Genomic DNA, 27,280 nt, shown 5'->3' on the forward strand with positions numbered 1-27,280 from the left:
AGTTAAAATAGATCAGAAAGGGAATGGGTTTGTCACTTTAGCTTTCATGAAATCGAAATAAAACATTGTGGTGTGTCTCTTTTGGTTAAAAGTTGCTAATCCAATGTTTTACTTTACTGCGTTGCACAATATTTGCCATCTGTAGATAGTAGAAACAGGATCTCCATACTGGCTGCTAAAGGGGTCCAATGTGTGTTTGCAGTTTTAAAAAAAAAAAGTTGCGTTAATCTAAAATCTCATATAGGAGATCCAGAGCTTATCAAAAGAATCCTGGCTTGGAATTTAAATGTAATTTCTGACAGGTGTCTGTCTAATGCGTCCATGTAGTTTTATACAGATCCTGTTAACAGTACTTATGTGTGACTCATTGAGTGTTTAACATCCATGTGTTTCTTCTCTAACACAACTGTCTGCAGTGTTACTGACGCATGGGGGAGAGCTCAGTAGACACTTGCCTAAAGTAACACAGCTTTGTTTCAACACAGACACACACCTACTCACACACATCCGTTCCCAAAATGACTTATCTGCATTGGCTGGCTGACTAACTCTGACATCACCCCTCCCTCAGGATTGCTGACTTATCAGTTCACCGGGTAGAGATCCCAGCTGTGTGTGTGTGTTTGCTGCACGGCCCCCACAAAATAATTAATTCTCTTTACTTTCACTCCTCCTCTGTATGATCTTATTTTTTTTGACCCACCATCATCCTGATTCTCCTTTCTAGATGTCTCTTCTTTCATCTTCCTCTTACTACTTTCACAGAAATGACATGATCAAGTATTACAGCAGAAGAGCAGATGGGAGTAATGGTGGAAACAATGATTAATACTTTATTGATTATATTGCAACACTGCAAATATTTTTTTGTCAATACAATCTTACAGAACATGCTGTAAATGAGGTCATGGTTAATTCAGGCAGGACTTATAATACATCAAACTTCCACCACAATAATCTAAAAAGGTCAAAACCATAAAACATATACTTTTAAAGATCAGGTTATTTTTGACATCACTGGAAACTTGCAGAAACATTACACATTTGAATGTGGTTTTTCCAGACTTTCTAATTCTTTGTTTAATTTTTTACTCTTTCACAGACCTTTCATCCTTTTTGCAGCACATTATATTAAGGCATTAAGACAACAACAGCACTAGAGAATGTCCACTAATTTTCTTGGTCTTATCAGTAATTTGAAAATCAGCTTTTTACTTGGGAAAAAAAAATCATTCATTCAATCAGTCATTCTACACATAATAGGTTCTTCTCTTCTAAAAAAATCTTAAGTCATTATGTATCATGATCATAAAAGCCTTTATTATGTTACTTCAAACTTTAAGATGATCATGCCACTGCCCTGAGCTACAACCGCATGTAAATCTATTGGGTGTTCATTTAAAAACAAACTGATTACTAACACTTCAATTTGACTGTAACATCTGTTCATGTGTCAGTTTACTGTTATTTAGCTAAAACATTTGTGATGATGATATGCAACTGCTAGTGGTCAATAGTGTTTTTTTTTTATCCTCCCTCTACTCACTTGTGTATCCAAGGACAATTCACATTGAATTTATTAACAAAAATTTCTTAACTCAATCTGTTCCATCGCAAGTTAAAAAAAAAAAAGAAATTTGTATTTGACCATGTGTTTAGGAATTAACTGATCCAGCTGTGGTTTACAGTGAACATCCTGTCATCCCATTCACATTGCTACCTAGGCAGCATGTCCTGAAGGTCTGCCACGACATAAGCAACCACGGCCCACAATGCTGAGCACAGGTCCATGTCGTGAGGGTCCTGAACAGTCATGGTATCACCTTCACTGTGGTGGAACCAAAAGTACCGACTGTCTGCAACGTGGAGGCTAGCACCTGGTTGACAGAAGGAGAAGAGAGATAAAGTACAAATCGTTCCACTAAACGGTACATGTTTGATACACAAAGAGTCGACTGTTCAAACAATCCTGGAAACAATTACATTTTACATGTGAAAAGACATATCATTATTGCATCTGGTTCAATCCTCCAGGACATTTCTGTGGCAGGGGAAAGTGGGTCTGAATAATACAAGGAGTGGTTAAATTTCTTTTAACAATAACTCATGGAGGCTGTGGACCTTGCAGGTCGAAAGCAACAAATACTAATCAGCACTGGTGGAGAGTGTGACCTTTCTATTTCAACCTGTTTATCAATGTGTTCAATTAGACAACTGGGCCTGCTTTGGTTTCCTGATGTATTAGGAAACAATCATTATTTACAACACTGTATCGACAGAAACATAACCTTTACTTTCTGGCATGTACTTGTGTACTGGAGCTTTAGTTTATAAGCAAAAATTTATACTAAATCTACTTGTTTGAGATAATAAATGATATGTAGAGTAGAGTCACCCATAGTTTAATTTTGATTAACTTTTAACGAGATGTGGAAACGGCTAGTAAGTGAACACTGAGTTGGGACTGTTTTGTCAAAGGCTTTTGTTTTTGCTGCCACTCAACACTCCGGTCCAGTAGGTGGTGGTAAATTAAAAATAACTTTTGTGCCAACTGCTAGTTCATCGAGAGGCAGAAGAAGTTGAAGTTTGTTTTTAGCTTGGTTAGCTATTCCTGTTGTAGACTGTCAAACATGGGTCGAAAATGCGCTTATCCCGAGTGCAAAAGCACGGAGGGGCTGCACTCTTTGCCGTCTGACAGAGAGATGGCACACCGCTGGCTGCATGCTCTGGGACGGGTCGACATACCCTCCGCTTCTGTTTACGTGTGCAATCTCCACTTTACGCGCGAGTGCTTCACCAACTATGCAGAGGTGGAAATGGGATTCAGAAAGCAGCTTCTTCTAAATCCTGATGCTGTCCCTACACTTGCGAAAGTAGTGACAAGGGTGAGTGAGGCTCCTGACACAAAACAAACTGACTGTAGCACTTTGTTCATTTAACATGATTTACAGGCCTCTCTGGAAATATCAAGAGCCAAAAATCGCACTTGTTGGCTGCAAAATAGAAAATGAATGTGTTCACACATCTGTAGATTTTAAACAACAGTGGTTTCAACGTATTTTAATACGTGACATTTATCTGACGCTTTTATCCAAGGCGAATTACAATTGCTATACATGTCAGAGGTCGCACGCCTCTGGAGCAACGAGGGGTTAAGTGTCCTGCTCAGGGACACAATGGTGGCTTGGTTACAGTGGAGGATTGAACCGGGATCTCTCACACCAAAGACAGGCGTCTTATCCATTGCGCCATCACCGCATCAATAGCAACATTCCCATTACGACCAAGAGCTAATGTTATGCGTGTCCGAGAGGCAGGCGGGGTTTGCTTCAAAATGAAGGCTCAATGAAGGATCGGTCCCGACTGTAAAATCTGAACCTGTAAGAATACTGTAAACAGTCCTAAGGGATAGATTAAGGTAACGTGGCTAACGTTACATGTAGTGTGTGTGGACCAACCTACATTGTCTAAATCAATTGTGTTTGTTAGTTAAACACAATTAGATAAAGTGGATGGGTTCATTAACTCCCAGTTAATTCGCATTTGCGAATCTGTCTGGTTAGCTTAACGTTAGCTCCTGACAACAGCACAAGCGACGTTAGCGCAGTCCGGTTAGCATCGGGTCGCGACGATGGTCTGGCCCTATGTTTCTAGCCACGGGGAGACGAAGTTGCTAATCACGGACCAGTGAGAACCAACAATAACTTTGTGTCGCCAATAAAGTCGGCACAAGAAGCTGAGGAAAAACTACTGTCGTGTACACCTAACCTGACGCTACAGAAGTTGTCTTGGAACCTGTTTGGAAAAGGCAGGCACTGTCAAAAATACTTGGCAGGTGATTGGATGAACCATCTGTCCATCGCCGTCACGAGCTACCTTCGACCAATGAGATCAACGAACAATATGATGTAGGAGCGCGCCGAAGAGGAAATACAACAACAAGCCGCAGTCAGTCAGAGTAAACTACCTATGTAGTTAGTAGCTAACATGTCTAAAGCAAAAGCAAAGCACGCCAATTGTTCTGTAGTTGGTTGCAACAACCAACACAGCACACTGTTGGGACTCCCGTCATCCGGGGAAGCAAGTATCAGTTGGATTAACTTTATTTTCAACGGAGATGTCCCCTCAACGACTGCACGGTTTCTGTATGTGTGCGCGAACCATTTCACCACAGACTGCTTTGTGAAGTGGGTCAGTACGAAGCTGGGTTCGCGTCAGTGTTGAGGCTCAAGGATGGATCGATACCGACTGTCCGCGATTCCACTTCAAACGTGCAAGATGTACGTTTTGTGCAAAGTTTTGTGTTGTTTTATTGTAAAGTTAGTAAAAAATAAAAAGGTCAATCTGCAGGAATTACTTTGCTTGGCAATGTTGTGTAACTTTTGATAAGCATCCAGAAGCTAACAACAACACAGCAAGTAATGTAACTATGGTAAGATGGTGCTGGAAATTAAATAAACAACATCCCCATCCAGGACAACAAGCTTATTGTACTCAGTGTTGTACACTAACAGCAAAATACTGCTAAAGATTACATGTTTTGATTAGCAAGAAAAAAAAGGTGATTGGAGTTCAATCCATTGAAATAATGGATGGGAACAAAGCTGTAGCATGAATCTCATAGGTAGCTTGACAGAGTAGAAAATACATGGTTTAGTAGAGAGTACTATACTTCAGTACAACTTAGGAATTTTCTGCTACTTTTATACTTCCAATCCACTACTTTTCAGAAGGAAATATTGTACTTTTTACAACAGTGTATTTATTTCACAGCTATAGTTACTGCTTTTTATATATCAATATTTTTATGTACAATAAATCATATTTATTAAAATGAACTGTTATCTATTAAAAGATCCATCTTTAAAATGCCCAGTATAAATAAAATGTTCAGCATGTTTAAGAATATTTAACTTAAAAAATTTATTTGATTAAAGACTATTTAAGAAAGCAGCCTTCTAACTACCTTTGCATTGTTATATCTGTGCAAAATACACATACAAAAGGTCTATTTTCATTCCAGCTCAAATATTCACTATATCGGCCGCCAGTTAATTTTTCCCTCTAAAATCGGTATTGGGCTCAAAAACTCCATTTTGTTCAGGCTTAAATATCTTACACCATTTAACAAAAACTTGGACAAAACAGTAATGTCTCTCCCTCATTTAATTTTCTTACTTTTGACACTGCCCTTTCAATTCCCACTTTTAAACGCAGTGTCTCAATTACACCCTGCCAAAGGATAAAATAACATCTATTGCTTGTTTCTCTAAAATTGACTTTGCAATCGTATCTGCTTTCCCCATTCCTTTCAACCCATAGCATAAACCTATTCGTCTTTCACCTCACAGCCCAACTCTGTAAGCATTTAATACTTGAAACCTTTTCAGGAGATAGTCTTAACTTAAAAGATGTCTCAATTTGAGGTTTGTTTTTCCTCACAATATCATAACTTTGTACAGTTTTTCTGTCTCATTATGTGTTGTTTTAAATATGTGTGATGGTCGATCCATCTATTTGCTGTGTCACTGTTTAGGGCACCGATGGCAGCACTTTGCCTGCTGTAAGACACGTGGCCTCCCAGACTGACCCCCCAGAGAGGAAATCAGTCGGCACACAGCTATCCATGAAAACTCTGCAGAATCAATTCCGCAGTAAAGGTCTATTTAGTTTTTCAGTTTTTGCTTTTACTCAATATAATGTCTGCTCATTCACTGTAGACACAACTAACAACATTTCTAAATTCTTCTGTGCATTGAAGGTACCCAGGCGAGAGTGTCCAGCAGAGATTATGGAGTGTGCACCCTCACCTTCCCCTTGGACAGTCCACTATTGTTCCTACAACCAACAACAGTAAAGAGATCATCCAAGAGACCTCGACTCAGCCTTTCAGACGAGGAGGAAGGCCCTTCAGGATGTAGATTGTCTATGGTAGTTCATGAACCAGAGGACTCAACATAACGGGCACTGACATGGGTCAGCAGCTTTTTTTTCTTTACTTTCACGGAAATCTCTTCATGGAGAGAAATTGGTGAATGACAGACTAGTTAATGGAACAAATAAGAATACTGAAATGTTTATGTTGTACGACAAGTGCCATGAAACAGTGTTGGCAGTTACAAGGTGCTTGTATACCACATTAGTAATCGGGATTCATATTGGTTCCCCCTTTTACATGGCGGTACACATGTCTTAATATCGCCAGAACAAAGAAAGTATGCAGAAAAGATTACATCTGTCAAGACAACTGCCTTCAACGTGCCCTTGAGCAAGACACCAATCTCTCAGCTGCTCCAGTAGAACTGTTAAATAACAGATAACTCACTGAATGTCTTTAGGCAAATAAGTCTCTGTGCTTGTGATCTAACTGGCTGAAAATTGTAATGTTGTTTTTGTTTTTTTGAGTTCCTCTACAAATGATACCACAGTGTCTTTCTGAGTGCAATGTAACATCACTTAAGATTTTGGACCATTTAATCTCTCCCAGTACCACTAAAAAGGAATCAGATAAATACCTATCTTCACTATCAAAAACATGAGGGGAAAACTGCTATGATCTTGGTACAGTTTCTCTCCATTACTGCAAAACAAAGGATTGTAATTTCACATCAGCTTGTGGAACAGGTAAAAACACCAGTGACATCTTTGATTTGACAGGAAGGGACATTTGGATTGATAACAATGCTGGTCTGTAGATGTACATTAGAAATTAAGGGGTATTTATTTTGACAGTAAGGTTCAGTTTCAGCTCTACGAGTGTCCCTTCTACGGCTTCAAGTTGGTTCATTAACTGGGTTGTATTGATGTCTAAGAAACGGTGGCTAAAAGTTTCCACACAGATTTTAATATAGCTTTTGTGTGAAGCTAGTGTGCCAGAAAGTTGACTGTTTGAAAATTATATTTTTACAATTGACTTGTAAACTGTCAACAAATATAAAACACAAATACAGGTTCAGTAGATGTGTCTTAATAAAACAATGTTCTGTTATATTGATAATTTCTATAATATTTATATAGTCATTACTTTTAGTGTTTACTGAATTATATTATGTACCCACGCTCCAAGGAGGGAATGTCAGGACCCCGTTTTCCAGAAGCATCTTAAGGCTACAGTGACCTTACTTGTAAGTAGAGTTATTGACTTTACGCCCATCCATTTTGTAATCAACTCACAGTTTCGCTTTAGATTATGAGAAATACAGTCCCTGAAATCACAGACATGTGGTTCTGAGTTTAACACTAAAATAACAAAAGGTCATATACAAAATGTCTGGCTGGCATACATATTGGCATGATAAGGAAACAGGAAGGCTGTTAAATAAACATGTTGCTGGAATAATACAGGTCAGGAACTGGGACGAAGACGCCATCATTAGTTTGAGTCAAGGACATACAACGCTCAATTAATCACTACAAAAAAGGGTCAACTTATCAACATCCTAGAGGCGCCATATCTATTCTGATAACTCCAATTATTTTTCTGGTGATTGGACATCTGCATTTATTTTTGTTCAGCATGAAATAACTATGGGGTTTTATGTTTTTAAAATCACAACTGTTATGCAACCCTTTATCCTTCAAAATGACAATGTGAATGACACCTTTCTAGAATACTTAATACATATTTTTTTAGTTTATAAGGGTAACATCTATTTACAAACACACGTCCCAGACCCTTTTTTCTTCTACTACAGTCATTTTTATCCATCCATTTTTATTCATTTTATAATTGATTATAAGATTTACACTTTTATATTCAAGTGTTTGATACTTTATCTTCTTGAGACTGGACTACTGTAATGCTCTGTATTCTGGTAAACATTCATAGACTACAGTTCATTCAAAATGCTGCAGCCAGGCTTCTAACTCACCAAGAGGAGTGACCACATAACACCAATCCTCGCGGCCCTTCACTGGTTACATGTGAGTTTTTGAATTGATTTTAAAGCCTTGAATGTTGTGCACGGTCCAGGAACGGAGGGCTCTGCAGCGGGTAATTAAAACTGCTCGGAAGATCATCGGTACCCATCTACCAAGCAGCCGGTGAGGTGAGGTGCCTACGCAGAGCCCAAAGGATACTAAAGGACAGTACCCACCCCAGCCAGTCTAGGAAGAGATATAGGAGTTTCTGCTGCCGCACCACCACTGCAAAGCAGCTTTTCCCCCAAAGCTATGAGACTTTTAAACTCAAACTCATCCTCAGCACTGCTCCACTGAAATGGTTTATTTCTGTCTACCATTTTATAATTGCTTTTATATAACAGTATATTATCAGCTACGTAGCAGAAGAGAGTTACAAACTTAATTTCACTCTATAACCAGTTGTACTGTGACAAATGAATCTACCTTCTACTTTGGTCCTACACTTGCATGAGTTGTATTTTTCAATCAAGCCCTAACCACTCATCCAATCAGTGTGAGTGACGTAGCGTAGCGTATCTTCCACGTCATTTTCAGTCGACGCAAAAACTGCGTGGTTGCTAACGGGAGCAGCTAAACAAACGTGTGCAATGTCGGTCGACCATACATGTCGACTGTGCCAAAAGAATTTGATGTTTAAAGGAGTGATTTCAAACACCAAAAATCTGTACATCGTGAACCCTAGAGAAAAGCCGTTGCACGAGCGGTTCAGAGATGTGGGAATCTTTTTTCAGAGAAGGGACGGGGTGTACTCCAGCAGGATTTGTGTCATGTGTTACCGAAAGTTTGTCAGGGTGGAAGAGGCTTTGGGAATTTTGAAAAAATGGCAAGTCTACCAACTCACAGCAGAAACAGAGGCGAACTTATCAGCAGCGATACAACGCCGATATTCGACAGAGGTATAACTTAAGAACCGCTGGTAGGAACACTAAAATAATGATGAACCTTCAATTATGTGAATTTCCTGAAAAGTAACGTTACAAGCAACGTTAGTATATGAGAATAGTTACGGTAACCACTGAGAGATTTAACGTAATACATCTATAGGAACAACAGAGACTCAATTGGTTACATGTTTTGTTGGTATAACATAAATATTTTAAGTGTCCGACATACAGTCCAGACCCTAGTTTGCCACACTGTTGTGCAGTGTTTAGCTCCTAATTTGTTTTACATGTAATTGTGATGATGGATTTAGTGTCACTGTTTCCCCCGCATTTAGGGCAATTATGGCAGAGCATCTCACTTGCCTATTTTAAGACATGTGGCCTCCCAAACGGACCCTGCAAAGACATCTGTCCAAAGTACAGGTTTGTAGTTCTGCTCATCACCAAGTCATGTATGACTTTAACTTGTTTTAAGTGGATTATTTTGTTGCTGCTCAGTTTAGTTAATTAAAATAGCTCCTTCATACTACCAAATCAGACATCACTGACAGAATGACTGACTTCTTTGTCTGTGCATTGAAGGTACCCAGGCGAGAGTGCCTAGCAGAGATTGTGGCATGTGCACCCTGACCTTCCCCCTGGACAGTCCATTACTGTTCCTACAACCAACAATCATAAAGAGACCATCCAAGAGACCTCGACTCAGCCTGACAGTAAAGGAGGAAGTCCCTCGAGAATGCAGCTCCTCCGTGGTAATTCATGAACCAGACAATTTAACATGACTGCGGATTTTTTTTTCTTATTACCTCTTTGGAAATCTCTTCATGGAGAGGAGTTGATGAGTGACAGATTAGTGAATTGAACAGCTACGACTGCTAAAAACATGTATAAAAAGTTCCACGGAAAAAGGTGCTGTTCCAACTTGTGATAATAAGCTTGACCATAACCTCTGTCCCACTGAAATGGTGCTATTCGCTGCTAATGCAGGCTTATCGAACATTCTTTACTTTAATGAACACAGTAAAAGCCCTTAAAGCAGAGAAACAGGGCTTTTAAAAACATCCCCGAACAGACAAAGTTCTGCTGAAGCCCTACAACCAATCCCTCAGCTGCTCTGTTGGAACTGTTAAATATATGATAAAGAAGGCCGTAGCACTCACTGATTCTTCTTGTCACTACTGGAATGCTTGAACAGTATGTTTTAATGTCTTGTTTCAGTTCCACCTCTAAAGGTTACATCTTTCTGTGTACATTGCAATTTCACTTCTACAAAAACTAGAACAGAGAGAGGCAGAGAGAACGTTTGGACCACTAAATCTCTGTATAAGCCACGTAGATAGAAACACACTGTAAGATATTAAGCGCCACGTTGTTGGGGGTTCAATATGTTTTCAGGGTTTTTAAATCAGTGGAATCTTAAAAATGTGTTATAGCAGTCTTTGTAAAGCCTGATCTTTGTTAAATCAGAATTGTCTAACCAGCAATCTTTTTTTTTAAAGTAGCAAATGCAATACTAATACAGTTACACTGGTTTCGTTTTGTGCAATCTCATACAACACAATTCTATTATGTTTATTTCTCTTTTCTTGTTTATTCCTCTTTCATTGTTTGTTGTGTCAGTTTGTGTTTATAGTCCTACTGTACACTACACTATGTACCCATCATTAAAAAGTCTCTGTACATTTGGTCACATCAGTCTGGGTCAGAGATTCTACTAGAAAACGTCCCATCCACACATTGAACATCTAAAAGTTTTAATTCAGATTTCTAAGAAATTTCGCTTAAAGTGAAAATGTGCCCCCACCTCCCTATATTAATAAGAATAATAATAATCCCTATTTGGAGAGCACTTTTCAAAAACAAGTTACAAAGTGCTTTAACAAGTGTAAAGACAATAATACCCAAAAGACAATAATACAAAAACAAAACAAGATAAAAGCAAGAAAACATTGAAATGACTAAAATACACATTTAAGATAAATACAAAATTAGTAAAATAGAATAAAATAAAAGGGATAAAATAAAGTCAAATAAGATTGGGAAAGGCTCTCCTATAAAAGTATGTTTTAAGAAGGGACATAAAAGAGTTCACTGACTCAGCTGACCTGATTTCCTTACACTTTACTATGTTCACAGTTCATCAATGAGGATGTGATTCTGTGTACAAAGAACTTTCAGGAGAAAGGAGAGGTAATTAAAACCAGAACCACAGAAATAAGTATGAGTTACTTCCTATTTCAACCATTTCTGTTTTTATAACGGACATGATTGAACTGACCTGGTATGCCTGCCTGCATCCACGGTGAGATATCTGTCCCTTCTCCGTGTGTCTCCAGTTTGGTCGTATTAATGGGAGCCAACAGTTTGACCACTTCTTCCATCACCTGTTGAAACAGACACAGCAAAGTGCTTTTCAGTTCATCCTACCATCTGTTATATGCCAGTGGTTTTCAAATATTGTTCAACATTATTTCAAATATTGTATTCCAGGTGCATTGTCTTAAACCACACTACAAACCCATAACCACTTAACCTAGTAGATGTTACAGTGCCACAACCAAAAAAAAGAGAGTAGTTCTGTGGTTAAGCAAAGGTGCAACATAGTTTACACTGAGGTTAAATGGGAAGTTTAATGTTTAGATTAATTTTAAATATCCTATCTAAGAAGCAATGGTCTGAAGGTAGGGGTAATGTGACGTAGGGAACAGATGGAGGAAAAACAGCACATTCACTGGACTGGATATTAATTTATGCCACCTTGCAGAATTCAGACTTTGAAGCTTGAATAAACACTGATGATTGTGTGACAGTGTTATGTGTCTTTAAGCCTACCTTTCGTGCTGCATCGCTGCCACTAAACTGCAGAGCCAACGGGGTAAATGTCCCCATGTCAGACTCCATGACCAGGTCTATGTTGGACATGTTAACCTGGGTGGAGAGGAAGCAGATAGGAGAGGTGAAAGATAAAGAGAGATGAAGGGAGACAATAAACAACACAAGCTTCAGACAATGAAAATAGTAAGCCACTCAACAATCTATATAAAGACTCAGGAGTTGCTAAAGTTAAACATTTTAAACACGGCTACCTTCAAACAAGAGCATACACACTCAAGTCTACCACTCGCTGGCACAGCTGCCTTAACTGATTGAGATTTATATCCTAATTTCAGTATATAATAAATGGTAGAACTGGAAAGTACACAGGAATGTACTTTTTGGTTTAAAAAATGCACTAAAATATCTCTGTCCTCAAGAAACTCTCTGGTATAGCTGGAAGTACATGTCTACACACTTTCACAATGTGGTCTGACCATTCCTGCTTCTTACCAACAGGAATAGTATTTGCTCTACTGCTGTTACACTGTGCATTTCCTATTAGGTACTGCAGTAACAATAGCCAGTACCTTGTGTAGATTATAGTACTGCTGCGCTCCAACTCCACCCTGCTCTTCAGCTGTCCACAGCACTGTTCGCAAGGTTCTCCTTGGACGCAAACCTGGAAACAGAATAAAAGGCTCAAATAAACACACAAAGCAACTGAGTTATACAGAATAAATACAGGAAGAGAAGCCGTCGTATCAGCAGATGACACAACTGCCATGATGAAAAGGCAGCAGCTTTTCTTTAGAACTTGGAATACACACTAACGTTTACTGCATTCCTGACTACAAAACATTTAAGCACTAGACCTTGTACTCTTGGTTGGACATTTAATTATCTGTTAAGTTCTGTGTGTGTAGCATGAAGGGACTGTGACCTTTTGTTTCATTATACAACCTTGTAACTTTGTATGAACCTGTCCCACTATAGGTTTATTCAGTTGCACTCTTCTGTCCATAACAATACTATACTGTATGTCCAAGTCTTGTCCCTTTGCAAACAGTTGGAGGAAATGACTGTTCACAGAATTACATTTTGTAATTTGTCTAAGTTTGGATCTCGAAGCATTGCTCCTGCTTCATGGTATTGAAAAGAAAATGATCGATATAGAAAATTCAGTTTTGTTCCCTTGTTCATGGAGCTTTAATATATTTTGCTTTTGTACATTGTCCTAATTTTTTTTGGCTCAGTCACTTGTTTAAAAAGAAACCTGTTGATCTCAGTGGGGAAAACAGGTTACATAAAGTAAATAATTAACTTGACTTTGTTTGTGTAAGCTTGCTACTGTCTATATACTTTTTAATTTCTACAGTGATTAAAAGTCTCTTTCTGTGGAAGTTCATCTTAGGTTGAACCACACACTGTATGTGCATCTATACGGTATGTCTTTCTCTATTTTACCTAAGTCCCTGATGAGAGACAGGGCCTCCCAGGAAATCAGGGCTCCACCTCCGTCATCCATAGCGCCTTGGCCCACATCCCAACTGTCCAAATGGCCGCTCAGTAACACAACCTAGCAGATTGGACAGATAAAGAGATGTAAACAAAGAAATGAGAGTGGTGGGATACATTTTTCTAGGTGCTGGTCCGTGGCAACTGGATCATTTGTCTGATCTGAAGCAAGAGAACAGGATCAGGTATGTGACCCATATTCTGTCTGCATTTTATTAAAGCACACAGAGCACACATAATATGCCTCAAATATGACTGTATCAGCAAGACATGACAGACTAATGAGAACAGGAAAACACAAGGCAAAAGCACACAGTACAGGGTAATATACCCATTTCCAGGAATTTTAAGGGGAGGGATTCCCCCGAATTCTCCTGACCTGTTCCAGGATACAAAACATTTTCTGAGCTAGCCCAGTCTGGACAATGACCCAGAGGCCACACATTGCATTTAAACCTTATATAAAAGAAATCCTAATATATATATTTTTCAAAGCCAGCGCCATTGCTGTATGGCCGACAATGTCAGTCTGTCGGTCGGTCATCCACAAACTGTTTTGTATAGACATTCGTGTTGATCAGAGGATAAAACCTCTGACTTTTCCACCAGCAGGTCAAAGTTCTCACTAATCCAGTGAATTATCGTGAAATCCACCAGATGGATTGCCATGACATTTGGTACAGATGTTGATGTTCCCTTCAGGATGAACTGCAGTAACTTTTGTGATCCCTTAATTTTTCCTCTTAAGCCATCATCGGTCAAAATTTCAATTTGTCTAAGACTTTGGTTTACATACAAACTGACATTCCCATTAACCTCATCTGTACTTTGTTTTGTGCTAATGGGCATGTTAGCAAGCTAATATGCTAAACTAAGACAGTGATCATGTCGGCATGCTGATGTTAGCATTTAGCTCAATGCACCGCTGTGTCCATGTACAGCCTCTAAGAGCTGCTAGCATGGCCATTAACATTTGTGTAAATGTGTAGTCTACACACACACTTAAATGCTTTTCGCAGGATTATGTAGGAATACATCAACAAGAAATAGAAGACTTACATACCTATTTAGTACAGAGACACAAAGACACACAGTAATGCTGCTTTGTGCAAGATCCATGAATCGCTGAAGTGGTTTTGCAGTAAGGACCTGACTTTCCTCTAACATGAAAGTTATCCAAGTGCAGGTTTATCCCATGTTACAGCATGCATCAAGGATTTTACAGCCAAGTCGCTGAGTTGTAATAAACACAGTGATTGCATGATAATTCAGGCCACCAGCAGTGTTGAAATAGCAAGACATCATATATATATATATATATATCTTAACCCAATATGGATTAGTTTTCTGTATTGCAATTCTTACATTGGTTAACCTCAGAAATATCCTTCTGCCCCTGTTGATATTATATAGTTACACAGTCCCTCCTACTACTTGGGGGTACAGCTGAATACCTGACTAGTATAGTATATTGTATCAGTCTGTGTACTGCTGCTTTTTACAATGTGTTGACAGTGGGGACAACTAAATACATTGTAGTTAGCATAGTTTAAATCATGGGAGATCAACAAAGTATGAAAAAGATGTTTAGATGTGGTTCAGCAACATGTTGTGGGAATCACAAAAACATTTTTTCCTAACCAAGACGCACTGGCATTTATAATGAGTAATCATTCCAATCAATGTCTAGCAACTTGATTTTTGTTTTGAGCGTAATTATAAACAGAAAGCCTACAGGACATCTTAGTTTGAAGTTTGAATAGTTATGAAAAAAGATGGAAGCTGAGTAGGTGGAAATAAATCAACTCATCACTCTCAGATGACTCTGTCTGGCTCTAAAAGGCTAAACTGTGGAAATGACTCACTAAACCTCAAATTTACATTTTTCTATGAACATGCACACAGAGACACAAACCAACCACAATTGTTGCTACTGCCAGTGGGAGCACAAAGTCACAGAGCCAGAAATGATGTCAACCATGCCATGTGTTTCATTTCCCTTTTCTATCATGACTAACCAAGCATTGGTTCCCAGATCAGAATAGTAACCGATTACATCAGAGATGTTCCTCTCATCCAAGTCTCTGACTGATTTATCATTTAGCTCCGCTTTTTTCCAAAAAAAATAAACCAGAGGGACTGGAGACCAGTTGAATATATTGGACATAATACAGTACAAACAGTGGCAATCTGGCCATCTGGAGTACCGGGACAATTCCTGGTGGGCCGGTCAACCTCTGGGCAGGTTGGCCGTCTTCCTTAGCCTATACTTTTTATTAATAATAAAATATTGGCAGAAGGTTCATATGGAATAGACCAGGCTAGTTGGTCTATTCCATATGAACGTCTATGCAGCCCTTAGCCCCGCCCCTTCCATCTCACTCACACACATCACAGTGACACTGACAGCTGGAAAATGATCTAGAAAAAAGAGCAAAGTTTAAAAATGTTAAGGGTCGGGCTGAAACGTTCAGAGACAAAAGAGTCAAAGGTCTTAGCTGAAATGCAAGTAAATGTAAAAAAGTAACCGACTCGTTTCCTAGTAGTACCAGGGCCACAGTCACTAAGACCGGGAAGAGGACAATGCCACAGCCCTGTTTACGTGTACAGAGACGGGTACGGAGAAGACAGTGAAGCCAGAGATAGTGCAGCTGAACGGTATGCGTCTAAATGTGGTAATACAATGTGTTATCAGAATCTATCAATGAAATGCAAATGCTGTTGGTCAGCTACTGTTTTGTAAATGTATCAGAAAGAAAGAACTGAGGTAAAGAGTACAGTAACTGTGCATTCAAACAGGCTGGTGGAAAAACTAAAATCTGATGCCTAACATTAGGAAAGCTCTGAATGTCTACATTTCACTGTCCTGCTGGGATTTTGTGGGAAATAAATCACTTATCAGTGATTAACTGTTATGTGTAATTTTATTTTGCTAAAATTGTTTTGCTAAGATTGTTTTTGTCTCGTCATTCTACACATATAGCCTAAATGTTTTAGACATTTACAAATGTAAATTAGCTAATTTTATTTAATGTCTGCCATTGAATGAAAATATGGTAAAACCATTTAATCCTTTCCCTCTCAAATTCATATTGTATGTGGGGGAATGTGTCTTTAGTGGTTCGCTAGATATCTTACTAGACAATACACTGAAACTCAATGGCCTCAGATCCGTGCTCCCCTGTTTTTCTGTCGGCCGGTTGTCGGACTCCTCGGGAGACTGAGGTATAAAGTTAGTTGTCTGGATGCGAAGGGTGTGTGCGGGGCGGAGCTGTGCTCCGGGTTTGTTCTGGGCGTGTGCCTGGTGTTCTCGGCCCTTGACGGGTGGGTGGGTTGGCGGTGACATGCAGCTGGGCTAGTTGATTTTGCCTCGTTGCTGGTTTGGCCGGCGTTGTATGGTGGCCGGAGGGCATGGGGAATGTTGGGATGGCGCTGGTGGCCCCCGCTTTTCCGGCGGATGGGGGGGCGGCGGACTTTTAATGACGGGTGCACCGTCCATGGCCTGGGCGGCGCGTTTGCTGCCGGGCTGGGACTTGCTGCTGGTGTTTTTCTCTGCTGGCTTTCGCCATTGTGTTCTGCCGCTTGCTTTCTCTCATTTGCTCGGCCTCGCGCGCGGGATACGTGGGGGGCTGTTGGCCGTTAGGTGTCACTGTGCTCGTGCGGTGTGCGGGTTGGGGTCGTCACTTGTGAGCTGATGTTGATGATTGCGTGGCATTTTGACGGCCCGGGTGCCGCTCTTCTGCAGGTTCCATCTTTTGCTTTCCGATGGCATTGCGTTGTCAATTGGCATTTGGATGGCAGGTGTCTTTGGCGTTTGTTGGTCGGGTCAGGGTCTTCTGCGTTCGCGTCGCGATTCTTCTGTGAGTCTACTTCTCTCCCACTCCTATTGGCTACTGGGGGTCTTGCCTGCCTGTCGCTGGAGTCGCTGCGGCGCGGTTGTGACATCCCACTCTCACTATGAACTACATTCTGTAACAAGCTTATGCACACAAACATATACAGACACACACAAACAAAGGTTCTCCCTGGTAGAATTACTGTATTTTTGATGTTTTTCATTCAGTTACTTTTTAAAATTAATTGTTATTATTTCAGCTCTCATGGCAGTGCTGTGTTGTTTATTTATGTTGGCTGATTTTTTTTCTCTTTTTCATTTCTCTATCTTTATCTTCCTATGTCAGCTATTTATTGCTGCTGTTCGGCTGGTTGTCTCTTTGTTTTTGTTTTTTTGTTTGTTTTTCTCCGCCCCAAGCCCCCCTCCCCGTTCTCTTGCAGGTTTTGTTGCTTTCTGCAATTGGTGTTTCCTTCTGCTATTTCCTGTTGTCCACACCCCCCATCCCCATTCTCTTGCAGGTGTTGCCCTTTCTCTGTGCTGTCTGTTTATGTGGTGTTTCTATTCCCCATCCCCATGTCTGTCCCAATGACAAATATGAATGAATAACAATACAGGCTGACCCCAAAGAAGAATCGATGCTTCGATGGGCAGAGCCTGATTCGACTGTCAATCTCACAGTCGAAGCATCCAGTATATTACTGGACGAAGCCACCTCGCTGATTTAAATGAAGAGCAGTGACGCCAGTTTTGGCTCCAGTGTCTACTGTGCATGATCGCGCAGCATAACCGTGGTTTAATGACGTAAAGCAACAGCAGAAACACCGTAATTCTAGTAGCTGCATAGCTGCGCCAACATAAAGTTTCTTGGCTCAGTGTGTTTGACTGACTCGGATTGTCACTGTTTAATCCGCCCACCTACGAGGCTCACCTGCCAAACACCAACGCAGCGTCACTGATCGACAAATAGTTATTTTAGATTCACTGAAAGTTTATAATATAAGCAATACGGTTACGTCTCTCGTGTGCGACAGGATGTCACAGGGTTTTGATGTCATTTTTGGGCCTACATGGAACCGTCCGTGCAGGCTTTGGTCCAAGTTTATCCAGCTGCAGACCGCAGACTGCAGACAAACATGACGGAAGTTGAACTTCCAAATATGGTTTGTCCCAGAAGACACCAAGCACAAAACGTGATGACGTTAATCTCGGCTCACGTACAGGATAGATCCTAATGCAAACCGTGTTATGTTTGTATATTGTTCTATATATTTTGGTAAGTCACTTGTTATTTATATCCTTTTTTTGCAATAAAGTTGACTTATATTAAAAAAAAAAGAAAAAAAAGAAAGAAAATCTGTGGCTGAGAGGCGGAAGCCAAAACGATCTACCGTTTGATTGGCTGACACAACAAAAGTCCCACCCCTTTATGAGCATCCGGCCTAGAATCGAGCGACTGGAGGATATTCCCCACAGTTTTGCATACCGGACATGTACTGCGGCATAAAAGTAAATGGTTTTTTTAGACAGCTAAAGTTGGATTTTGAGGAGTTATATAGAGTGGGATAGTTGTCATAAATAAATACTCAATCATTATTAAAAAAAAAAAAAAGATCCTAATGCAAACTGTTTTATTCTTTAGAAACCTACAACAGAACTTTAAATACACTTCTGACAAGTTTTTAGGCGAGAAATCAACTGTGTAGATTTCGAATATCGGCAGGCGAATCAAAAATGTGTTCAAACATGCCGACCATGTTGCCGATGGGTGTTATATAGCTGCAGTAACATTACCGGAGGCTGCACAGCAACACAATGGAGGTTAACCCTATCCGCTAACGGCCGATGTGCACCGTTGTAGAGTTAACCGGTCTACATTCATATAATCATTAGCTTTAGGCACACAGCCTGCGTATGGAGGACCGATCCTGACACATTCAGAAATAAATACAGAAATGAATAAATGCTCAATAAATAAATAAGCATCCGATTAAATACACAAAAAAAGAAACAACAGCTCACTTTCCTGCAGTTCTCTGTCCGTATAAGTCGCTAATTGAAAATTCTGTAGGTAAGAGTGTCCATGTGAAAAGAGACGGAAGACATGGCTGGTAGTATTGTCTTTAAACAGAGTTGCTATAAACACCTCAGTGCACTGAAGGAAGCCATCTGACTGTGTGAGGAGCAGCTCGTTGATGTCTGCAGGCAGAGAAGGCCTAGAGCTCTCCCGTCTGACTGGTCAACCAATAGGAGTGAAGTTCATCCCTTGAGACACAGCCCCTCCTCATTTGCATAATGAGGCAGAAATGCATACAGAAATGTAAAAAGGACAGGCAGAAATAAATACCATGGGTGAAAATAAATAGGGTAGAAAATGCAACGCAAGAATAAAACAGACAAAAATATTAAAACACACACATAAATAAATACATTTAAAAAAGAAGTAATTAATAAATGAAGTTGAAGATTATAACGGACAATAAATAAATAAGGTAATTAAAATAGATATATACATTTATGTCTCCTTGTATAATTTAATTACTACCTACATTTATTTATTACTTTATTTTTTTGTGTATTTAATCGGATGCTTATTTATTTATTGAGCATTTATTTATTTCTGTATTTATTTCTGAATGTGTCAGGATCGGTCCTCCATACCTGTGATGGTTAGGATAAGAGGAATATACTTCGGGAGACTGTCAGGAATAGTTAGCTAGCTAGCTCCGGTTAGCTCCCCCAGGCCCAGTCACACAGACCACTGCAGCCAACACAGCAGACGTGTCCAGCAACAGCTGAACGATACTGTTATGTTTGTACTGCTGTTATTCTATCAATAAATTCTCAGTAATGTTGTAACGTAAAGTTTTAACCTAAATCCAGATACTTCTTGCTCGTGATGTAACATTACAGAATATTCTTGGTTTGTGAAACTTAAAATCCCTTTGGAAGAAATAAAATATATCGTTACAACAGTGGTATGAATTGAAACACTGCTTTATTATTATCATTAGGCTATTATAAATAAATATTTGCAGGAATTATAGTATAAATATACTATATTAATAATATATAAGTATACTGTGTTTCCCACAGATTGACATGCCTGCCGAGAATTGTATGAAAATGCCTTAAAGTTCTGCTTTTAAACGCTATACTATTCTTTGTGAGGTTAATCAATAGTGATAAATGATCAGTATATATTTTATGAACGTTAATAATAATCGTTAATATATTATTACACTTAGTATAATAACACTTATTATTACACTTAGTAAAAGTACCATTTCTTGAGATTCAGCAAAAACATGTGGCGTTAACTGCGTTCAAACAGCAAAGTGTCCTAAAAGGACCTTAAGAAGTGAATTGCATAATTCGGCAAAACAGATATTGTAGGCTACCTACCTCTTTTCTGAGTGTAACAGCGCCTTACCTCTTGCGAGGTGTATGTAATTCACGGCAGGCATGCAGAATTCGGCACAACACCTGCGCTGCAAAACGTTACTAGACCTCGTGGGAGCAAGGCCTGATCATTGTTATAAACCTTTATATACAGTCTATGTTATAAACTCACAGTAAACTCACGCAGTCTACCGGAGGTAGACCAGAGGTAGACTGCGTGAGTTGTTTTCATCCCCCTATCAAGTCGGCGAAAGTCAGCCAACTATCTCGAACGCACCTACTGACTACCAGTTATACAGCGTGCTAACTTCGACGGCTGTTTTCCAAAGTTAACATAGCTCTCCTTATTAGCTAGGCTCCTTACGTGCTTGCTAATAACTGTTTTGAAGATGGGTCTCCGACATTGACAGCGTTGTGTTGGACAGATTTGTGCAGCGGTGTTTATGATACCAACGGGTCTGTTGTCCGTGTTTGCGAGAAGGAGAGAAAGAGAGAGAGAGCGACCGAGTGAGAGGATGTGCGGAGCTGATATGCGCTGCGCAGCACTGCAATCAAGAACGATTTTAAAATGGGTCGCCAAATTTACTTGGGCGGCTGTTAATCTACCTGGGCGGCCCGACCAAGTAAAGCCTATGTATGGGAAACACTGGCATAGTATAGTAAATATTAACACATAACGTACACTGATTACTACGTTGACACTTTACACCTCTTTTTTAACAGCTCTTTTTTTATTTAACAGATATGCGTGGACCGAGCAGTCGAGATAAACGTCATCACGTTTTGTGCGCGGTGGCTTCTGGGACAAACCATATATGGAAGTTCAACTTCCGTCACGTTCAAGGGGGTAAGCCAGAGATAATATAATGTAATATTCTGTCTATGGCTGCAGCCTGCTGACAAACGTGACCATCTTATTTTACAGCCCTGATCGCAGTGAAACCATAGACAGTATATTACTGGACGAAGCCACCCCGCTGATTTGAATGGAGAGCAGTGAAGCCAATTTTGGACCAATAAAATACTACTACAGGTCCACTTCCTGTTGGCACCAGCGCCTACTGCACATGATCGCGCAGCATAACCGTGGTTTAATGACGTAGAACAACTGCAGAAACACTGTAATTCTGGTAGCTGTATAAATGCGGCAACAAAAACTTTCATGGCTCAGTGTGTTTGTCTGACTCGGATCGCCCACCTACAAGGTTCACCTGTCAAACACCAAAGCAGCGTGTCTGATTGCAATATGGTTACATCTCTCATGTGCGTCATTTTTGGGCCTACATGGATCCCTCCATGCAGGCTTTGGTCAGCTTCACTGTCTGATCTCTGGCTTACCCCCTTGAGTGAAACAAGGATCATGCCATTTTGGTTATATGGGGGTGCTCAACGTCTTATTTTACATAGAACTAAATGTTTTTGAAGTGCGTGAATAAATCCAAAATTGTAACCCTAACTCTGGGTCGTCAGTGCGCATGTGTAAGCGTAGCGTGCATGTGTGCAGTGGCAGTGGAGGAACGTTGGTTGAAGAGACCGAGCCCCAGCCTCACGGTGTTGTGCCGAGTTTTTCGCACCTCGCGGGACTTTCCGATAATTTATCACCGCTGGTGAACCACATAAATAATATTTTATCGTTTTTAAATAGTCGACTACTTCAAATAGACCCGCGGGGAACCGCGACGTGCATGCAGTTGTCGGCAGCAGTAATGCTGCACAAGACCTGTGAATGACAGGTGAGAGAGAGAGAAAAGGATCTTCAAAGAGCCTCAGTTTAGCTGGAAATTTACAGTGTAAGTTGAATAAAAAGAGACTGCAGCTTAAAGCGGAGCTACCGTGTGTGACACATAGGACCAGATTTACTAACATCCCGAATAAAAAGTACTAAATTGCGTGTGCATTCTAAAATATTGCACGTGTTATTGTAGTAGCCTGTTATGGGTGATTAACTAAGAACTATTGCATAGATGACAACAGGTGCACATACAATGGAGGTGGCAGTATTTAAATGAGGGTTTTGCGTGTTTTAATGGTTTCCGGAAGGAAGGAGGGAGGAAAAGCATTCAGTGCGTCCCGAGTGTGTGGAAATCGTATGTACCTGCCCATCCTGCCTAAGATTGCACTAAGTAGGCTACTTGGGACAGCACACCTGAAAAACTGCTTTGGGAAACCCCAGTAGAAACGGATATAATATGATGGAATGACCGAGACGCGAAGAAATGCCAGCAGATCGTGCTTCATCCAGCCAGGGGGAACACTGACCGTCCGCAGCGTGCCCAGGTCGCTCTGTAATCTCGTGTCTCTAGCCATGTTTACCCCAACGCCCCATTCCCTCTCCGATAACAACAACGGGTTGTGTCGCTATTATGACTGGCGCGCTGTGAACAGTTGGTGATTGTTCCCTCTGGCTGGATGCATCTTACACGTGATCCATGCACTACTGCAGCTGGCGGCTCTCCGCAGCGCCACGCAACTTTCTAAATTCTTTCATCTCACGGAGAAAAGACGTCAAGTCGAAACGAAATTTACTTTATTGGCATGAATGTTAATACAACAGTATTGCCAAAGCTTCAAGGAAAATACAAAATAACAATTCATATAGTTCATCGAACAAATAAAATAATTTTATTCCTATAAATAAGATATAGAATAATATTATCTAATATTTTATTTATATTTCTCTACGTCTTCTTTCATTAAGCCTGTGTCTCCTCGCACTGAGGGGGTGGTGATAAAGCAGTGGATAATTATGCCTTTGGTGTGAGGGACCTGGGTTCAAATCCACTGTGAGACACAATGTGTCCCTGAACAAGACACTTTACCCCTAGTTGCTCCAGAGGCGTGCCACCTCTGTTATATAGCAATTGTAAGTCCCTTTGGATAAAAGCCAGCTAAATTTAGCGAAAACAGCAGCCATCTCTGCTCAACACTTTGCACGTGTAGCGTGTAGTAAATAAATGTATTTGCATATTACCCTCATTATTTTGCACAATAAAATTGAAACGCCCCAAATTGCATATTCATTAAGTAGTAAATGAACAGGCGCTATCTTGCACTTTGGAAGACGTCATTCTCTGTGCACACCATTAGTAGATCAGCTTACATTTTAATTTGCTGGTGATATCAAGTTTGCACATGTTTTTACTCACACAAACCTTTAGTAAATCTGATAAAATTTATAGTCACACTCCTGGGAAATTCCCAGTGCAAACACCTTATTCCTTCATCTGCCAACAAAATGATTACATTACAATTTATAGTCTCTTTTACAAATAAGAACCAAATAGGTGATGAAAAAAGTTCAATAATTAAAATTTCACCAGAATGTATGGTTTCCATATGCAGAAAGGCCTACATCACTGCATAACTTAAATGTTCAGACAAGCTTAATATTTGGTTATTTGTGATGCTGCATAAATATGCAGTTCAAAGATATTGCTGCATTTTCTTTTTAATTTGGTCACAGATGTACGGATTTGGTACAATGTAGTTTTTTTGATAACAAGGCACCTGAGGTAGAGCTGGCTAGGCCAGCTAGGCTGGACGTACATGTGTAGAATACTGACAGTATGGTGTGGAGGCAGCTCTGCGTATGAGTGTACGCTCAGTTGCACCCCATTCTTCTTGCACAAACAAAAATTATTTTCCCATCCTTATCCAGACCTGGAAATTCCCTGGAACCCTGAATTCAGTTTGATCAAGTCTAACGAGAAGCTTCCCCACCATTTTCCTGATATACTGCAGTTCTGTTTCAAACAGGTTTGACCACTTATCTTCACACATCAGCGCAACTAAAATGTACATCCCCTGCTATTTAGGACATGCTAGTTGAGCCCGACTGAGGCTGTCCCTCTGAAAGGGAAATGTTTACGAGTGATTGCAGGATCCAGTATTGTAATACAGGAAAATCCGCCCCAAAGCTGATTAAATTCATCATTTGTTTTTTGACATTAACGTGTTTGAGTATTCAAACAGGAAGTCAACACAGGGGCATTTCTTAACAAATTTTCAAAAGAAAGTTTCAGTTCCTACAAAAGACTAATTATATTTTACAAAAGTTTTTTACACAATGCTGTGTTTCCATATAAATCTTCTTTATACTGACTGACCTAAAGTGACATTTCTCAGCATTTCCAGCTGGGCTGAGCTTCAGTGTTTCTCTGGAAAGATTAGATCATACATGCAAACACCGGCAAAATAAAGGCAGACTAAACAGCTGTGGGAATATCTGGAATCAGCAAAAGGAGATTACACCATTCCTTCCTCATCCTACCAAACCGAGGAAAAGAGAGGAAGACCAACTACTCAAACGAGAGACAAGAAAATTATACTTTCTTCCAAAAATATAATCAGGACAACTGTTTCCCATACAATTAATTTGAAAGGCTCACCCAAATAAAATTCCCCCAACACTAAAAGACTAGAAAAGACAGACCGTAGCTAGATAAGATATATAGATAAACAAGTCAGACAGGAGGATGTCTGTCCCGCGCGTTTGTTGTACCTGTTCAGGGTGTTGCCAGCCTGTTATCTCAACCACTGTATTGAAGGAGTCGGCATCAGGCAGAGTCTTGGCTCCCATTGTGAGTCTGACCACAATCCTCTGCCCCCTCTGTGCCATACGCCACATCAGCTCAGCATCCTCTACGGTGATACAAGCTGTAGGGATGCGCTTTACTTCATCTTGGTAGTCCTGCCATCCTGTATGAGGACTAGAGAGAGATAGACAAGGATAGAGATGTATGAATCTTCAGATTAAACCCTCCTTACACTTGACTGAGACAGTTGAGGGTGAATATGCCAGACCCAGAGGCTCTTCACTTGAATGTAATTTTCAGATAGACACCTGTTAATAGAGAATGGAGTAACAGATCGAATGAGTGTGGCCACAGCTCCTACTTTGGCTGCCTCAGAGGCGCCATAAGCACGGTAAGCCACCGTCTCCCCGTAGCTGACAAATGGCTGGTTAAAGACCACAATCCTCCCTATGGCCTCGCTGGCTCTACTCTTCAGTTCCCCAAAAGACTGAACCACCAACACCTCCGCCTCGATACCTGGAGGGATAAGAGTGAGACAATAAGGAGTAAAAGGGAGGTGTATGACAGATGAGGGGCTTTAAGTAGAATTACCGCCAACATCTATTTCTGTCCAGACTACAACAAATACAGGTGCATCTCAGAGTATCGTGAAAAGGTTTTTTCCCTCCCGCAATTTAAGTCAAAAAGTGAAACTTGCATATATTCTAGATTCATTATAGTGAAACATTTCAGCCCCGTTTTTTGTTTTAATCTTGATGATTACAGCTTACAGCTCACAGAAAGCAAAAATCCCTATCTCAAAATATTACAATAAAAAATGTATAATGTAGAAATGTCGACCTTCTGAAAAGTTCTGAAAAAGGTTAATTTATGCACTCAGTACTTGGTCGGGGCTCCTTTACCACGAATTACTGCATCAATGCTGGGGTGTAATAGATAATACTATGTAATACTGTGGTTAGCAAACCAGTTGCTAGTTGTTTTGGCCCTGTGGGCAGGTGCCAAGTCCTGCTGGAAAAGTTAATCAGCATCTCCATAAAGCTTGTCAGCAGATGGAAGCATGAAGTTCCCTTAAAAATTTCCTGTTAATGGCTGCACTGACTCTGGACTGGACCAACACCAGCAGATGACATGTCACCCCAAACCATAATGACTGTGGAAACTTCCCACTGAACTTCAAGCAACTTGGATTCTGTGTCTTTCCACTTTGAGACCTTTATTTCCAAATCAAATGTAAAATTTACTGTCATCTGAAAAGACGTCTCAAGTTTAAGGGGTGGCCTGACGCTATGAATGTGATACTGGACACGTCTGTGTGTGGTGGCTCTTGATGCTCTGACTCCAGCCTCAGTCCGCTCCTTGTGAAGCTCCCCCAAGTTCTTGAATCGGCTTTGCTTGATAATCCTCTTAAGGTTGCAGTAATCCCTGTTGCTTTGTGCACCCTTTCCTACCACACTAACCTTCAATCGAATGAGTGTGGCCACAGCTCACACTTCCATGAATATGGAAGTGTGAGCATATTCAACTTTCCATGAATATGCTTTGATCCAGAACTCTGAACAGCCTCCTTGTGGAGGGGGATAGTGAGTGTCCTCTGGACAACTGTCAAGTCAGGAGTTATCCCTATGATTGTGTTTACGTGTACTGAATCAGACTGAGATTAAAAGCTCTTCTCAGGTCGACATTCCTGTATTATACATTCTTTATTCTTATATTTTGAGATATGGATTTTGGTTTCCATGAGCTGTAAGCTGTAATCATCAAGATTAAAACAAAAAAGGCCTAAAATATTTAATTTTATTTGTAATGAATCTAAAATATGTTATTTTGTATACGTTATTACATTATGGGAAAAATGAACTTTTCACGATATTCAAATTTTCTGAGATGCACCTCTACAGTGAAAATAAAAAAAGGTCTAAATTGTATTTTTTGGCTAAATGAAAGTGCTCACTATACTAATGATACATACTGTAAGTGGGATTTCAGTAAATACACACTGTTGAACGGATTAATGAAGGATTATCATATATGTGTTGGCTAAACAGGACCACATGTACTTGATTACTATGTAGAGACAGATTCTTACAGAGCATGGCTGCACATAACGCGCTGCTTCTGTTTTCTCCTCCGCGTTCATAAGAATGGGACGGACATATGGACAACCATAAACCTGCCGGCGCGGGGTATAGTATAGTCTTTACCTTCAGGTGGTGTCCCTATACTGCTACCCAGTCCCAGTATAGCCAGATTTTTGGCCCTGGGCACAATCATTTCTGCACTTTCCTTCCCTCTGACCCAGTGTGGGATTTTGACCGGCTCTGGAGAAGAAGGGTAAAACAAAACTACTGTCACATTCAGCAGAAGACAAG

General features: G+C 40.2%; 1 protein-coding gene and 1 long non-coding RNA gene across 5 annotated transcripts in view; one reads left to right on the forward strand and one right to left on the reverse strand.

Moving 5' to 3' along the window:
• Window positions 1-807: 807 nt before the first annotated feature.
• Window positions 808-27,280, reverse strand: part of LOC119897847 (carboxypeptidase Q-like) — a 28,707-nt gene continuing 2,234 nt past the window's right edge. For all 4 annotated transcript variants that reach the window (XM_038711840.1, XM_038711839.1, XM_038711838.1 and 1 more), the window contains 8 exons: window positions 27,113-27,229; window positions 25,217-25,424; window positions 24,875-25,082; window positions 13,089-13,200; window positions 12,212-12,303; window positions 11,640-11,735; window positions 11,086-11,191; window positions 808-1,877 (listed from right to left, as the gene is read on the reverse strand). In XM_038711840.1, coding sequence (XP_038567768.1) covers window positions 1,717-1,877; window positions 11,086-11,191; window positions 11,640-11,735; window positions 12,212-12,303; window positions 13,089-13,200; window positions 24,875-25,082; window positions 25,217-25,424; window positions 27,113-27,229 — 1,100 coding nt within the window. In that variant the 3' untranslated portion in view covers window positions 808-1,716. The remainder of the gene's footprint in view (window positions 1,878-11,085; window positions 11,192-11,639; window positions 11,736-12,211; window positions 12,304-13,088; window positions 13,201-24,874; window positions 25,083-25,216; window positions 25,425-27,112; window positions 27,230-27,280) is intronic.
• On the forward strand, window positions 13,193-21,351 carry LOC119897848. The gene is made up of 3 exons (XR_005443453.1): window positions 13,193-13,324; window positions 21,116-21,220; window positions 21,299-21,351. It is a non-coding gene; the product is annotated as an uncharacterized LOC119897848 (long non-coding RNA).

Source organism: Micropterus salmoides, unplaced genomic scaffold, assembly GCF_014851395.1.
Source record: "Micropterus salmoides isolate LMB-PRFRI ecotype aquatic unplaced genomic scaffold, ASM1485139v1 Ms_hic_scaffold_11, whole genome shotgun sequence".
NCBI classification, from domain to species: domain Eukaryota; kingdom Metazoa; phylum Chordata; class Actinopteri; order Centrarchiformes; family Centrarchidae; genus Micropterus; species Micropterus salmoides.